This window comes from Aquarana catesbeiana, linkage group LG01, assembly GCF_042186555.1.
Source record: "Aquarana catesbeiana isolate 2022-GZ linkage group LG01, ASM4218655v1, whole genome shotgun sequence".
Lineage (NCBI taxonomy): Eukaryota > Metazoa > Chordata > Amphibia > Anura > Ranidae > Aquarana > Aquarana catesbeiana.
This window is the reverse complement of record NC_133324.1, coordinates 969,771,180-969,788,337: the sequence shown is the minus strand read 5'-3', so window position 1 is coordinate 969,788,337 and position 17,158 is coordinate 969,771,180. Positions and strand designations below refer to the sequence as shown.

At 47.9% G+C, this 17,158-nt stretch overlaps 1 protein-coding gene across 1 annotated transcript; it reads right to left on the bottom strand.

The window, feature by feature from the left end:
- Nucleotides 1–1,544: 1,544 nt before the first annotated feature.
- Nucleotides 1,545–14,176, bottom strand: LOC141122611 (E3 ubiquitin/ISG15 ligase TRIM25-like). The gene is made up of 2 exons (XM_073611990.1): nucleotides 14,031–14,176; nucleotides 1,545–4,151 (listed from the first exon to the last, which is right to left on the bottom strand). The coding sequence occupies exon 2, from the start codon at nucleotides 4,147–4,149 to the stop codon at nucleotides 2,377–2,379; it is 1,773 nt and encodes a 590-aa protein (XP_073468091.1). The 5' UTR covers nucleotides 4,150–4,151; nucleotides 14,031–14,176; the 3' UTR covers nucleotides 1,545–2,376.
- Nucleotides 14,177–17,158: the final 2,982 nt, after the last annotated feature.

The window sequence follows — 17,158 nt, the reverse complement described above, 5'->3', positions numbered from 1 at the left end:
CCGGTACGGTTCCCAAGGTTGTCCTAATCATAATACATGGCTAAGTAGTAGGAACAGTGCCCCATTATTGGTGTCAGTGGGAGGTATAGTGCCCCATCATTGGAGTCAATTGAAGGAATAGTGCCCCATTATTGGTGTCAGTGGGAGGATAAGTGCCCCATCATTGGTGTCAATGGAAGGAATAGTGCCCCATCATTGGTGTCAATGGAATGAATAGTGCCCCATCATTGGTGTCAATGTAAGGAATAGTGCCCCATCATTGGTGTCAGTAGGAGGAATAGTGCCCCATTATTGGTATCAGTGGGAAGAATAGTGCCCTATCATTGGTATCAGTGGGAAGAATAGTGTCCCTTTATTGGTGTCAGTGGTAACAGTGCCCATCATTGGTATCAGTGGGGGGAATAGTGCCCCATCAGTGGTATCAGTGGGAGGAATAGCGACCCATCATTAATATCAGTGGAGGAATAATGGTTTCCCTAATCAGAATACACTGCTTAGTAGATGGAACAGTGCCCCATCATTATTGGATGGTATAAATGTAGCGCTAAACCATAGACATTAAATAATGTGACCAAATAATGTATAAAAGTGATCAGAACTAAATAGTGAATATCAGTCCCAAAAATAAGTACAACAAAGCATACGAATAATGGGTGAAAACACAAATAAGGAAGTCCCAAAAGGTGAAAAAATCTTGTGGAAAACATAAAAAGTCCCCCGGAGAAAATGGTTGTTCAGAAGTGGGATACAGAGGCCTCAGCAAGCATGTAAAAACTTCAGGGATAGTGTGTCCTCCACCCAAGGCAAGGCATGTGGAATCGAATGTCAGCGACGAGTCAACAAGGCAAGGATAGCCGAATCGACAGATGGCCAAAACGATCTAGGGGAACTCCAAGGATGGATCCAGGAAATCGTACCGATGATGGTAAGGTTGGAACTCAGATGTTAGACCGCCAAACTGGAAAGCCAGAAACAGATCCCTCCACTCTGATCACATTCCCAGATGAGTGTGATCAGAGTGGAGGGATCTGTTTCTGGCTTTCCAGTTTGGCGGTCTAACATCTGAGTTCCAACCTTACCATCATCGGTACGATTTCCTGGATCCATCCTTGGAGTTCCCCTGGATCGTTTTGGCCATCTGTCGATTCGGCTATCCTTGCCTTGTTGACGCTGACATTCGAGTCCACCTGTTTCCGGTAAGAGTATACATCCCTTGCCTTGGGTGGAGGACACACTATCCCTGAAGTTTTTACATGCTTGCCGAGGCCTCTGTATCCCACTTCTGAAGAACCATTTTCTGCGGGGGACTTTTTATATGTTTTCCACAAGGTTTTTTCACCTTTGGGACTTCCTCATTTGTGTTTTCACCCACACCACCAACTCGCTGACCAGCTTGCACAGACCTCCTATTACGGAAGGTCAGGGACTCTTGTGGCTCTATACCCAGCCTGAGCCTTTGCCATCATCAAAAGGGATCCCTCGTAGCATCCGACCGGGCGTCCAGGAAGTGGTACCATAGACCAAAACTACAGAAGGCTCCACATAGTGTAAAATCCTTAAAACCTTTATTTCCAAAGCTTAGAAATTGCACATACATTAGCAGAAGTAAAATTCGCCTTTTAAAATAAAAAATTAGCTGGCAAATCAGCAACATTACGTCCTTTTGGGACTCGTGGACCGCGGTGACGTCAGCACGTCACTCCGCCCTACGCGTTTCATCAAAGCTTTATTATATTCTTTCCTGTAGGCAGATGTGTCCCAGTGGTGTTTACTACCGCTTTAAATGTGAATCTGGTGTACAAGTAATGCCAACTGTTCTACAACTACCCTGTTTCCCCGAAAATAAGACCTAGCATGATTGTCGGTGATGGCTGCAATATAAGCCCTATCCCCCAAAATAAGCCCCAGTTAAAGTCCTTGTAGGTCTTATTTTCAGGGTAGGGCTTATTTTCGGGTTAAAAGGTTAGGGCTTATTTGGGGGGTAGGGCTTATATTGCAGCCATCACTGACAATCACGCTAGTTCTTATTTTTGGGGAAACAGGGTAACACGGGTTCATTTTTTCTATATTCATTCACTGTTTTATATAGAAGATAATTCGGATAATATAAATCCTTTTTTGTCCTGTAACATATAATTTTATTTCAACATGCAGCCAGTGAAGGCTGAACAATCTGACCTCCTTCATGCTTGTTCCCGGTCAGTGACACACGAGGTAGTAAAGTGAGGTTTAGGATTATTATGATGGCCCCGGAGGCTGCCGCTTTATAAATAAACCAGTAATGTAGGTTCTTTTTCACTGCTTCCTCCTATTGGCTGAGTATTTCACCAATCAGATGCTCCATCGAGTGATGTCACCAGTCTCTGGGCAGATCTCTCACACCTGATCCTCCCCAGATAGCTTTATACAACCTTTCCCTACACGTAACACAGCATGGAGGGGCTCAGTGAAGGTAGTGGTGAAGGTGTGGAGATGTTGGATCGGGTCACACAGATCATAAAAGGAGATCCGCCCGGCCTCATAATCCAGATCTATCCTGACTCTGTCACTGGAGACATCACCGGGTAATCGGATCTGATTACTGTCATGCATGACTGCGTACTGATTATACTTCCTCCTCTCGAAACCCCAGGACTTCTTATTATATCCAATCGATGACTGATCTCCTCTCCTGTCTATACTGGGGTAACACATCCCGACTCTCCAGATCTGTGACCTCCCAACATCCACTTCCCAGTAATGTCTCCCTGAGGAGAAACTCTGAATGCTCATCACCTGAGGACACTGAAATCTCTCCGGTGTTTCTGGGAGATTATGATTGGATATCCTGGACACAGATTTCCTGTCATCTGATATACGTAGATGATTACCAGCTGTGCTCACATCCAGTAATATGTCTGTAACCCCCAATGTTTGCTCTACAGCCCCAATATTTGGTCCTCCAGTCTGGCGGTGCGAGTGTTGTATGGTGGGGGAGGGTTGGGGAGGTCTCCTGGATGGTTGTATGGTGGGGGAGGGTTGGGGACATGTCTTGGATGGGTCAGCATTGATGTGGCCTTTTCCCTTTGTAGTAGAATGTGGATAGACATGTGTGCCTGGATATTTCTCTACATTTACCCCAGATATGATATCAGATAAACCTGTGTATAAAGTGTGTGAGATCCCCCCCACATCCAGATCCCCTCCATCATGGAGGAGTCTATCATGTCTCTCTCTGTCCTCATCATCTCCATCCTCAGCATCACACAAGTCACCCGTGTCTGATTCTTGTAGGAAAATCAGTGGATCTGTCATGTTACACAGCTCCTCAATGTCCCCCATCTTCCTGGACAGCTCCTCCTCCTTTATTTCCAGCTGTTGGATCATATCAGACAGTGATAGAGAAACCTGCTCTGCCTGCCTGGAGATCTCCCTCAGGACTCTCTTCTCCAGGTCATCCAGGCATCTCCTGAGGTCTCTGAACAGGACAGTGACTCTCTCTGCTTCATCATCTGCTTTTCCTTGTACTTTCCTCCTGTGTTCCTGCAGACTCTGGACTCTTTTCTCCATCTCCTCTTTCTCTGTCATCAGTTTCTGCAGAACATTTCTCAGTTTTTTCTTCTTCATCTCAGAGGCCTCATCCAGAGTCTCCACCTGGTGTCCCCGATGTTCTCCATCCAGCCTGCAGGACACACAGATACAGGTGAAGTCCTCAGTGCAGTAATACTTCAGTAGTTCCTTATGGATGGAGCATTTCCTGTTCTCCAGGGAAGTGGTGGGGTCACATAAGACGTGTTCTGGTGACTTGCTGTGGACTCTCAGGTGATCGTCACACAGAGAAGCTTCACACAGCAGACAGGATTTCATAGCAGGTACAGGAGTGTGAATACAGTAAGTACAGAAGACCCCGGACGACTCTTGATCTGGTTGAGCAGACAGGAACTTCTCCACTATGTTACGCAGTGTTGTGTTCCTCCGCAGTGCAGGCCGATTGCGAAACCTCTCTCTGCATTCAGGACAGGAAAAGCCTCCAGACCTCTCCTGTGTATCCAACATACAAACAATACAATCCTGGCAGAAGTTGTGTCCACATTTCAGGGTTACAGGATCAGTATAAATGTCCAGACAGACGGAACATTCCAGCTCCTTCCTCAGATCAGCAGACGCCATGACTGAAAACAGAAGAGAGAAAAGTTTTTGAAGAAATTGAAATTCTCTGACACTCATTGAAGCTGAGCTCCAAGAATTCAGCCACTTTGTAAAGTGTGTAAGATTACCAGGGGTTCAATGGGGTGCATGCCACTTTGTGGACTTCTCTCCATTTTTTATAACTAAGGACAGCTATAGACGGTGCAAATTTCATTCCTGCAAAGGTTGCAGGAAAGAAATTCACTTGATTTCCCCATCAACACAATCACACAGTATCTCCCCACGGAACCATTTTTGTTCTCCTGTTGGGGCTGCAGAGGAAGCGGATCTAACTTGGTTACATTCAGCGTACACATACATGGTTTTGAATCTCGGCCAGTTCCTGCTGTACTGGCTGAGATTCAAACCATCTATGGCTGACTTAGCAGTTTTACTGAACACCAAGAGTACAGCTATAACTACACTCCCGGTGCTCTGACGGAAGAGAAGTTGTCTTCTCATATAGCAGTCGCTGTGACGCAGACATGAAAAGTCAGAAAATGTCCCTTGCTGTCCTGAGGGGATGTATTGTAGTACAGGAATCAGAAACCACTAAGCACCCCCTCCTAATCCCCATTATGTGTTATGGCAGTGAGGGGGTCATTTCCACACTGTTTTGTATCAACACATAAGTAGAGTAGAGGTTCTTGGGTCAGGATGAGGTTTGAGACTGTTCTGGAAATTTTACAGATAGGCAACTCCTATCCTCATATTGATTAGCAATTCCAAAATTAATAACTACTGCAGTAGGGAACAGACACAAAAGATACACACCGCATCTTTCCAAATAACTGTTCCGCTTTATTTTGACACAATTGAAGGTCTTTATATACATGATTACGTAGGTATCACATTAATATTACAACTATACTTTTATGGTAACAAGGGGCGTAACATAGGCAGGCTAATTCTAATCAGGACTCAAAAGAATGCAAACATGTAATGAAAACATTTTTAGTGCCGTGCGCAATACATACAAAATAGAATACACTTATATACAGAATTTACACATTTCCTTTACAATCTCCCCTCTTTTGATCAATATTTCTGTGTTTTGGCCTTTTCTCATGTTTTAAACTTTACTAGTTGTGGTGCCTGACCCTAAATTCAACCCACAACTTAACATTAAAATTTCCCTTTATGTCTAGAGTTTTTTTTTTGAGTTTGTAGATTGATTATCACTAATCAACTTCCTGGACACATGTTCAATGAATATTGGTATATATAGGGGATTCAGTCATGTGATATTTAGCTATGATTAAGCACTGAGTACAGTGTGAAACGCGTCAGTTTCCTGCTTTGTGATGCTGTGGCATGTATTTTTATGATTATACTTTAATTAAGATAGAAGATTACTTTTGAGTGCGGCTGTCCAGGATTTCTCGTTTACCTCTCAATTACCAGCAATGCCTGCACCTGTTACTTCCAGCATGGAGAAAATGTTTGTTCCTCACAGACCTCCTTCAGAGCGGTGATATTTTTCTCTCTATGTTCAGAGTTAATTAGTCAGTCACCCTTGATCCATCCTGCTCACATAGATTGCTGTTCCTCTAGCTGTTTACTCACTTGCCGCCCGCCCACCGTCAAATGACGGAGGATCGGTATGGCTCTCGTTCTGGGTGGACGTTATATGACATCGCCCCAGGACGGCCGCTCTCGCAGGGGGGCGATCGTGGCCTGGCCGTATTCCTAGGACACAGCGCGACCCCGATCTCTGTAAAGAGCCGATGACACGGCTCCTTAACCACATGATCGGCTGTGTCTAATCACAGCCGGTCGCATGTAAGTGCGGAAGTGCCGTTAATCGGCACTACTCGCCTCACACTGACAGAGTGCGTGGTGAGGAATGCCGATCATCGGTATCTCCTCGCAAGGGGAGACCAGGGCAGGTAATTAGGGCACTGATCATCCGTGTCCTGATTGCAGGAAAGCCCCAGCAGTGCCAATCAATGCCCATGAGTGACACCAATCAGTGCCCATTAGTGATGCCAGTCAGTGCCCATTCATCAGTCCTGCCCACCAATGCCTCCCATCAGTGCCCACCAGCACTGCCTAGCATTGCCGCCTATCAGTGCCACGTATCAATGCTCAGGGTGGCATATTAGTGCCTCCTCATCAGTGCCACCTAATCAGTGGCCATAAGTGCCGCCTCATCAGTGCAGCCTATCAGTGAAGAAGAAAAATTGCTTATTTACAAAAATTACTAACAGAAACTAAGAAAAACTTTTTTTTTCAAAATTTTTGGTCTAAATCAGTGATTAAATACCACCAAAAGAAAGCTCTATTTGTGTGAACAAAATGATTAAAAACGTATTTGGGTGTATTGTTGCATGACCGCGCAATTGTCATTCAAAGTGCAACAGCGCTGAAAGCTGAAAAATGGCCTGGGCAGGAAGGGGGTGAAAGTGCCCGGCATTGAAGGAATTACTCTGCATGATTCTTAGTCCCTGTGGACTTGGTAACCCCGTTATCCATTGTAGATCCCTGTCCACTCTAACCATTTATCTAGGGCAGGGGTCTAAAACTGGTGGCCCTCCAGCTGTTGCAAAACTACAAGTCCCATCATGCCTCTGCCTGTGGGAGTCATGCTTGTAACTGTCAGCCTTGCAATGCCTCATGGGACTTGTAGTTTCGCAACAGCTGGAGGGCCACCAATTTGAGACCCCCTGATCTAGGGGCTCAGTATAGGCGGAACCGCACTTTCGGTGCATATACTTTATAGTGCTTCTCTTGCGGCGGGCATTTTTGAGGGTCTCTTACCCTTCATTCCCTTACTTAATCTAATGCCCATAATGGCCGACCAGTTTTTTTTGTTTCTTTTCCTGTACTTGTGCCTATACACTCTTGCCTCTAAACTATTATAGCAAATGTGTACTTCATATAACCTGTTACCAGCACTATTCTTCCTTTTCTTATCTTTAACACTCCGATGGACAGTAGACAGTGACGACATAACATATAACCACCAATCAATACAGTCCGATGATTAAGGGGAGTTTAATAGGTTCCCTTCGTCCCAAAAAATGCCTTACCCATCAAGGAAGTCCAATAATTTAACTGTAAGTAAAGGGCCTATCAGAAATTCCCGGATCGTCTCAAGCTCCTCGTTTTGGATTCTCAGGGTCACCTGTAAATCCTCCTCCTGGAGAAAGTCATCTAGATGGTCACCTGAACGCCCTGAGAAGGGCAAGCAAGGGTGCAAAGATCTTTGTGAACACCTTTGGTAGCAGAGGACAGGACGATAGGCAATACAACATAAAACATAACTGGAAGCGGTCTCCTGCCACTGCTAAGCATGGAAATCACTGATGAGGTTGGTAAATGAAAACATGCAGATAGGCAAATTGGAAAGATCCATGGATGCCGTGTGTTCTTCTCGTCTCTGAGAGGCAATTACTGACCTTGCAAATTCCATAACAAAAGTCCGGGAAAGGATAAATGCCCTTCATTGGGGTTCTTGGCACCGTGAACAGGTTGGAGTAGAATCCCTTGAACCTGTCCTGTGGTGGTACTGGTACAATGACTCCCTGGGAAAAGAGGTGGTTCGGTGCCTTTTGCAAATCCGACTGCCCTTGGACAGTTTCTGGTTGATTCGAGAGGTGAGGTGGTAGAGTTTTGAAGTCTACCTTGCACCCTTTTGAAACCATTGAGTGATCCCACAAGTCAGGAATGTCTGTGACCCAGAGAGATGCAAACTGCAACAGACTGCCCCCCCCCCCACTCTTAGGAGTGAGGGTGCTCCTTCAATCCCCTCTGATTCAGCATCCTCTAGGACAGGCATATTGGGTTCCGAAATGGTTGAGTAGGAGAAGAGACTGGGTGTTTCTGAGCTCTGGCTAAAGATGACCGAATTAGGGTTGTAAGCTGTCCAAGGAGTTGTGACGTGGAGGCAGAGAATTCTGCTTTTGTCAAGAAGACCGCTTGTTGCATACCTGGAATAGAGCTGCTCCTATGCAAGGGATGCATCATCACTCTGAGTTTGAGTGTTGTGGGGGGTCTTCGGCAGAATTGGCTCCCTTTCTCCTGGTCTCTGGCATTGCTACAAGGGAGGGTATTCCCCTGTGGGGAACTCATGGAGTAGAGTGTTGGAGATAGGGTAAGCATGTCTGGTGGGGGTAAACGGTAACACAGGTGAAGACCATCCTGCAGCCAATCCTTGTGGTGAAAGGGTGGGAGGAAGCACCTGAGTACCTTTAGGTTCTGTAGGCGGAAGTGACGTTAACATGTGCCACCAGTGGTGTGATGAACACCCAGTCCTCCACCCAAGACTGAGCGGTTGAGTTTTATCTCCAAGTTTGAGAAGCCTACACTGTGCAGGGAAAACATTCCAAATAAAGTAAGAGTCAGAGGTACAGGGTGACCCGGTCTTACCAGTCCTTGATGCTGGACTGTATATAAAGTCCGGTCTTCACCCATTATGGTGTCCATATCCTTGAAGTGGTCTTCAGGGACAGAGTTCCATAGCGATGGACCAAGGACCCTGTATTGAACCCTGGGCTCAGGCCAGGTTCACATATGTGTGGTCGCGGTTCCCAGCATGGGGTCCAGTGCATTCCTGTTCAGGTGTGAATCAGGTCCGAATCGTTGCCTGAATTCGCACCTGAACCAGACCCAGAAACACACAGGACACTTTGGAATGCGGACCGTGGCCTCCCCGGGCCTGTGTGAACTGGCCGCACTAGCAGGTCATGCAAATTCGATGCGGGGAAACCTCAGTGTGTTGTGCTCATTGCCAAGGTGAGCGCCTCATGTAGGATCCAACGCCCAACACTGCAGGCCATCCCCACACCATCAAGTTCCGGTACAGTACCCAAGGTTGTCCTAATCAGAATACACGGCTAAGTAGTAGGAACAGTGCCCCATCATTGGTGTCAGCTCCTCTGTACACAGACTAATGTGACTGTGGGGGGGGGGGGGGGGGGGGACATTAGAGTGTAAGCTCCTCTGTACAGAGACTGATGTGACTGTGGGGGAGGGGACATTAGAGTGTAAGCTCCTCTGTACACAGACTAATGTGACTGTGGGGGGAGGGGACATTAGAGTGTAAGCTCCTCTGTACAGAGACTGATGTGACTGTGGGGGAGGGGACATTAGAGTGTAAGCTCCTCTGTACAGAGACTGATGTGACTGTGGGGGGGGGGGACATTAGAGTGTAAGCTCCTCTGTACAGAGACTGATGTGGGGGGAGGGGACATTAGAGTGTAAGCTCCTCTGTACAGAGACTGATGTGACTGTGGGGGGGAGGGGACATTAGAGTGTAAGCTCCTCTGTACAGAGACTGATGTGACTGTGGGGGGGAGGGGACATTAGAGTGTAAGCTCCTCTGTACAGAGACTGATGTGACTGTGGGGGGGAGGGGACATTAGAGTGTAAGCTCCTCTGTATAGAGACTGATGTGACTGTGGGGGGAGGGGACATTAGAGTGTAATCTCCTCTGTACAGAGACTGATGTGGGGGGGGAGGGGACATTAGAGTGTAAGCTCCTCTGTACAGAGACTGATGTGACTGTGGGGGGGAGGGGACATTAGAGTGTAAGCTCCTCTGTACAGAGACTGATGTGACTGTGGGGGGGAGGGGACATTAGAGTGTAAGCTCCTCTGTACAGAGACTGATGTGACTGTGGGGGGAGGGGACATTAGAGTGTAAGCTCCTCTGTACAGAGACTGATGTGACTGTGGGGGGGAGGGGACATTAGAGTGTAAGCTCCTCTGTACAGAGACTGATGTGACTGTGGGGGAGGGGACATTAGAGTGTAAGCTCCTCTGTACAGAGACTGATGTGACTGTGGGGGGAGGGGACATTAGAGTGTAAGCTCCTCTGTATAGAGACTGATGTGACTGTGGGGGGAGGGGACATTAGAGTGTAAGCTCCTCTGTACAGAGACTGATGTGACTGTGGGGGGAGGGGACATTAGAGTGTAAGCTCCTCTGTACAGAGACTGATGTGACTGTGGGGGGAGGGGACATTAGAGTGTAAGCTCCTCTGTACAGAGACTGATGTGACTGTGGGGGGGAGGGGACATTAGAGTGTAAGCTCCTCTGTACAGAGACTGATGTGGGGGGGGGAGGGGACATTAGAGTGTAAGCTCCTCTGTACAGAGACTGATGTGACTGTGGGGGAGGGGACATTAGAGTGTAAGCTCCTCTGTACAGAGACTGATGTGACTGTGTGGGGGGGAGGGGACATTAGAGTGTAAGCTCCTCTGTACAGAGACTGATGTGGCTGTGGGGGAGGGGACATTAGAGTGTAAGCTCCTCTGTACAGACTGATGTGACTGTGGGGGGAGGGGACATTAGAGTGTAAGCTCCTCTGTACAGAGACTGATGTGACTGTGGGGGGAGGGGACATTAGAGTGTAAGCTCCTCTGTACAGAGACTGATGTGACTGTGGGGGGAGGGGACATTAGAGTGTAAGCTCCTCTGTACAGAGACTGATGTGACTGTGGGGGGAGGGGACATTAGAGTGTAAGCTCCTCTGTATAGAGACTGATGTGACTGTGGGGGAGGGGTCATTAGAGTGTAAGCTCCTCTGTACAGAGACTGATGTGACTGTGGGGGAGGGGACATTAGAGTGTAAGCTCCTCTGTACAGACTGATGTGACTGTGGGGGGGAGGGGACATTAGAGTGTAAGCTCCTCTGTACAGAGACTGATGTGACTGTGGGGGGGAGGGGACATTAGAGTGTAAGCTCCTCTGTACAGAGACTGATGTGACTGTGTGGGGGAGGGGACATTAGAGTGTAAGCTCCTCTGTACAGAGACTGATGTGGGGGGGAGGGGACATTAGAGTGTAAGCTCCTCTGTACAGAGACTGATGTGGGGGGAGGGGACATTAGAGTGTAAGCTCCTCTGTACAGAGACTGATGTGACTGGGGGGGAGGGACATTAGAGTGTAAGCTCCTCTGTACAGAGACTGATGTGACTGTGGGGGGAGGGGACATTAGAGTGTAAGCTCCTCTGTACAGAGACTGATGTGGGGGGAGGGGACATTAGAGTGTAAGCTCCTCTGTACAGAGACTGATGTGACTGTGGGGGAGGGGACATTAGAGTGTAAGCTCCTCTGTACACAGACTAATGTGACTGTGGGGGGAGGGGACATTAGAGTGTAAGCTCCTCTGTATAGAGACTGATGTGACTGTGGGGAGGGGACATTAGAGTGTAAGCTCCTCTGTACAGAGACTGATGTGACTGTGGGGGGAGGGGACATTAGAGTGTAAGCTCCTCTGTACAGAGACTGATGTGGGGGGAGGGGACATTAGAGTGTAAGCTCCTCTGTACAGAGACTGATGTGACTGTGGGGGAGGGGACATTAGAGTGTAAGCTCCTCTGTACAGAGACTGATGTGGGGGGAGGGGACATTAGAGTGTAAGCTCCTCTGTACAGAGACTGATGTGACTGTGGGGGAGGGGACATTAGAGTGTAAGCTCCTCTGTACAGAGACTGATGTGACTGTGGGGGAGGGGACATTAGAGTGTAAGCTCCTCTGTACAGACTGATGTGACTGTGGGGGAGGGGACATTAGAGTGTAAGCTCCTCTGTACAGAGACTGATGTGACTGTGGGGGAGGGGACATTAGAGTGTAAGCTCCTCTGTACAGAGACTGATGTGGGGGGAGGGGACATTAGAGTGTAAGCTCCTCTGTACAGAGACTGATGTGACTGTGGGGGAGGGGACATTAGAGTGTAAGCTCCTCTGTACAGAGACTGATGTGACTGTGGGGGAGGGGACATTAGAGTGTAAGCTCCTCTGTACAGACTGATGCGACTGTGGGGGGAGGGGACATTAGAGTGTAAGCTCCTCTGTACAGAGACTGATGTGGGGGGAGGGGACATTAGAGTGTAAGCTCCTCTGTACAGAGACTGATGTGACTGTGGGGGAGGGGACATTAGAGTGTAAGCTCCTCTGTACAGAGACTGATGTGACTGTGGGGGAGGGGACATTAGAGTGTAAGCTCCTCTGTACAGACTGATGTGACTGTGGGGGAGGGGACATTAGAGTGTAAGCTCCTCTGTACAGAGACTGATGTGACTGTGGGGGGAGGGGACATTAGAGTGTAAGCTCCTCTGTACAGAGACTGATGTGACTGTGGGGGGGGGGACATTAGAGTGTAAGCTCCTCTGTACAGAGACTGATGTGGGGGGGAGGGGACATTAGAGTGTAAGCTCCTCTGTATAGAGACTGATGTGACTGTGGGGGAGGGGACATTAGAGTGTAAGCTCCTCTGTACAGAGACTGATGTGGGGGGGAGGGGACATTAGAGTGTAAGCTCCTCTGTACAGAGACTGATGTGACTGTGGGGGAGGGGACATTAGAGTGTAAGCTCCTCTGTACAGAGACTGATGTGGGGGGAGGGGACATTAGAGTGTAAGCTCCTCTGTACAGAGACTGATGTGACTGTGGGGGGGAGGGGACATTAGAGTGTAAGCTCCTCTGTACAGAGACTGATGTGACTGTGGGGGGGAGGGGACATTAGAGTGTAAGCTCCTCTGTATAGAGACTGATGTGACTGTGGGGGGAGGGGACATTAGAGTGTAAGCTCCTCTGTACAGAGACTGATGTGACTGTGGGGGGGAGGGGACATTAGAGTGTAAGCTCCTCTGTACAGAGACTGATGTGACTGTGGTGGAGGGGACATTAGAGTGTAAGCTCCTCTGTACAGAGACTGATGTGGGGGGAGGGGACATTAGAGTGTAAGCTCCTCTGTACAGAGACTGATGTGACTGTGGGGGGAGGGGACATTAGAGTGTAAGCTCCTCTGTACAGAGACTGATGTGACTGTGGGGGAGGGGACATTAGAGTGTAAGCTCCTCTGTACACAGACTAATGTGACTGTGGGGGGAGGGGACATTAGAGTGTAAGCTCCTCTGTACAGAGACTGATGTGACTGTGGGGGGGGGGGGGGACATTAGAGTGTAAGCTCCTCTGTACAGAGACTGATGTGACTGTGGGGGGAGGGGACATTAGAGTGTAAGCTCCTCTGTACAGAGACTGATGTGACTGTGGGGGAGGGGACATTAGAGTGTAAGCTCCTCTGTACAGAGACTGATGTGACTGTGGGGGAGGGGACATTAGAGTGTAAGCTCCTCTGTATAGAGACTGATATGACTGTGGGGGGGAGGGGACATTAGAGTGTAAGCTCCTCTGTACAGAGACTGATGTGACTGTGGGGGGGAGGGGACATTAGAGTGTAAGCTCCTCTGTACAGAGACTGATGTGACTGTGGGGGGGAGGGGACATTAGAGTGTAAGCTCCTCTGTACAGAGACTGATGTGACTGTGGGGGAGGGGACATTAGAGTGTAAGCTCCTCTGTATAGAGACTGATGTGACTGTGGGGGGAGGGGACATTAGAGTGTAAGCTCCTCTGTACAGAGACTGATGTGACTGTGGGGGGGAGGGGACATTAGAGTGTAAGCTCCTCTGTACAGAGACTGATGTGACTGTGGGGGGAGGGGACATTAGAGTGTAAGCTCCTCTGTACAGAGTCTGATGTGACTGTGGGGGGGAGGGGACATTAGAGTGTAAGCTCCTCTGTACAGAGACTGATGTGGGGGGGAGGGGGCATTAGAGTGTAAGCTCCTCTGTACAGAGACTGATGTGACTGTGGGGGGAGGGGACATTAGAGTGTAAGCTCCTCTGTACAGAGACTGATGTGACTGTGGGGGGAGGGGACATTAGAGTGTAAGCTCCTCTGTACAGAGACTGATGTGACTGTGGGGGGGAGGGGACATTAGAGTGTAAGCTCCTATGGTACAGACTGCTGAGATCTCTGTAATAAGATATAAATCTATGCCCCCCTCTCACATTGATTATTGATCACCTATAATCAGTATTATTCATCAATTCCTTCACGTGTATCCTCCTCACCTCTCCACACAATTCCTCTTCTTGTATTTTCCCCCCAAACACTAGAGGGCCAAGGAGTTTTAGCTGAGGCTCCGACTGGCGGCCATTTTGCGTAGGACCAAACGTCATAATACACACTGCGTAGGACACACAGGAAGTCCTCCAGCAGACACTAGAGGTCACACTGCTCTGTGAAAGGACTCCAGCTGGGGGCGGCCATTTTTCTGTAGGACAGATAATATATCAGTATATATAGTACATCAGGACGTCATAGAATGTGATCCTCAGAGTAATATTAGTATTATATGTATTATTCACACAGGGATAGAATTTATTAAATAATACAATATTTAATAAATGAGTATTAATCTGTATTGTTAGTATATACATAATAATAAACCATGTAAAGGAGAACTCCGGACAGATATGAACCCCTTGAAGACTGTAATACACACATAAATATTGGGGGGTTTCGGGTGATAATTCGGGGGGGGGTGCAGCTACAGACATCATCACTTTACTGTTATTTCCAGCAGACAATTCTTTGTAAAAGCGATCCTATAAGGATAATTAACTGCTGGATTGCTTTTACAGGTAGTGGTGGCGGGGTGGGGGGTCTCTCGTCCCGGTGGGGGGCCCGGCCCTGAAGCCGGCGGTTCTGCTGGCTGACCATAGAGGTGATCGAGGTCAGAACATCGCCCATCATCTCTATGGAATAGGACTTGTAGTCCCTGTACAGCAGGGCTGGAGTGACGGAAGGAGAAGCACCACAAGGAGCCAATCAGTTCATGTGCCAACAAGACACATGCTGATAGGAGGAGAGAGAGCAGAGTGACAGGGGGATGAGTTCATCAGTGCCTACCACTGTCCAATCACAGACTGGGGCCACAGCAAGATGACCTGGGCTCAGAGGAAGTGGGTTGAATGATGATGAGACTGAGGACACTGAGGAGGAAAAATCTCTGGATGGAAGGTGAATATTGCAGCATATTGAAGCTGGTTGTGTTATTTATTGGGCTATTGGCTTAAATATTTTTTAATGGTGTAAAAAAAAACACAAAATGTGAATTTATATTAATATATAAACCTAAAGTGACATCAAACAAGATCCTGATCCTCCCAATATATTCCGTACACATCGTCTACTTAATGGTCCTGTAATCTATTCTTCACAAAGTCTTTTCTTACTGTGTTTTGATGCCTTGTAACGTCCTCTGTGATCTCCTGATCCTCTCCTTTTCCCCCCTCACTTCCCTGTGTTTGCAGTGATCAGTACATGTTGGTTGCAGTCATGTACACGGCTCTGTGTGCACTACAAATCCCAGAGTACATCCTCCATCCCAGCACAGAGAGAGGGAGGGGCTACATTCCCCATCCTGGTCCCACACCACCAATATTCCAGGTGAGGGGAGGGGACACTGATCCAGCACTGTGATGTCATACCTGAGGTCACCGCTCCCCTGTGAGGACCCCACTGCACCCCATCCAATAGGAAGTGTCCACATCAGGCAGGCACTGACAGGGACACCCGAAGAAGGACCCAAACCAGGAAGTGATGAGATGAGGAGAGTTGGGGCGGGACTGTCACATGACTGCGGCTACAGGGGAGTAAGAAGAGATTTTATAAGTTGATTTTTTTTTCTAATAAAGTGATTGGTTAGAGGGGAGGATGGGGGCGGGGCTTATCCCGGAGAGGATATCAGGACAGATGAGTGAATAGAACATTCTCAGATCAGAGATTTGTGTCTCTTTATAGTAGATAACTCTTCTTTATTTCTGTACATTGCGGGGTGCAGTAATGCCGCTGTGTGACAGGACAATAAAGAATGACATCACAGTGCATGCCCCTCCCCCTGCGCTGTGATAACCCGTACAATAATACACACATCACCACAATGTCCGGAGGAAGACTTCCCTCCACCTGGAAGGCCAATCAGGATGAAGATTATAGCGCCCCCCCCTGGTCCCAGGTTTGGGGGGTCACACTATGGAGAGTCGGGGAGCGGATCTCTGACACAAAGCAGCCGAGGAACACATAATAAATACCAGAGACTATTATAGAGTCACACAGCCGGGGATAAAATATAAACCCCCCGGAGAGGAGGAATGACATACTGTAGTTACATAGTTGGTAAGGTTGAATAAAGACACCAGTCCATCCAGTTCAACCTGTGTGAGTTCGTATTTATGTCTCTACCACTTCCCATATCCCTGTATATTGTGTTCCACAAAATTCCCACCTAGGAGTTTTTTTTTTTTTTAAATTAGCGACACTTCCCACTGACACCACCAATTGTGGAAGGGAGTTCCACATCCTTACTGCTCTAACAGTAAAGAACCCCCTAAGCAGTTTAAGGTTAGACCCTTTCTCATCCAACTTCATTAAGTGGACACGTGTCCTCTTGAGTGACCCGAGACTGAATAATTTCCTCCCTATGCTAGAATCACCATTGAGGTATTTGTATATCGCTATCCTATCTCCTCTTAGTGTGGCTCTTCTCCAGGGAGAATATGTTTAATGTTTGTAGTCGTTTCCCATAACTAATGTCCTCCAGTCCCCCTATTAGGTCTGTTGCCCCTTCTCTTCCAGATTCCGATAAGCCCCCCACCTGATGACTCCCACAATTACAGGGCCCAGGTTGTTGGAAACAGACCCTTGTCCTCATCAACAAGGGGACAAGGTGGTTTGGGGGGAACGCCACTGCCCCAAAGCACCTCCCCCCCCCCCCCAATGTTGAGGGCATGTGTATAAATAAAAAAAGTATTCCCGCACTACCTAAACTGGAAAGAGTAAGGTAATTAATAGCAGCAAGCACCGGATTGGTCAATCACCAGCCAAAGGGAAAGTAAATAAAATCAATAGATGGTGCAAGTGATGGTAAACAAATAAATCTGACGTCACTTCCGATGCCCGTCTATTCCGACGTGTATCGTCACAATCACGTGACTTCATCAGGGAACCGTGATCGTGACGACACGCATCGGAATAGACGGGCACCGGAAGTGACGTCAGGCCGCGAGCTCGCTGATCGTTTTGTTTTGTTGTGACATATCTGCTTTTATTGTGAGTACCACATCTTGGCTGTAATTAAAATAAATACCCAGTTTTTACATACTTCACGATTGGGTCCCCCTGTTCTCTTATAACG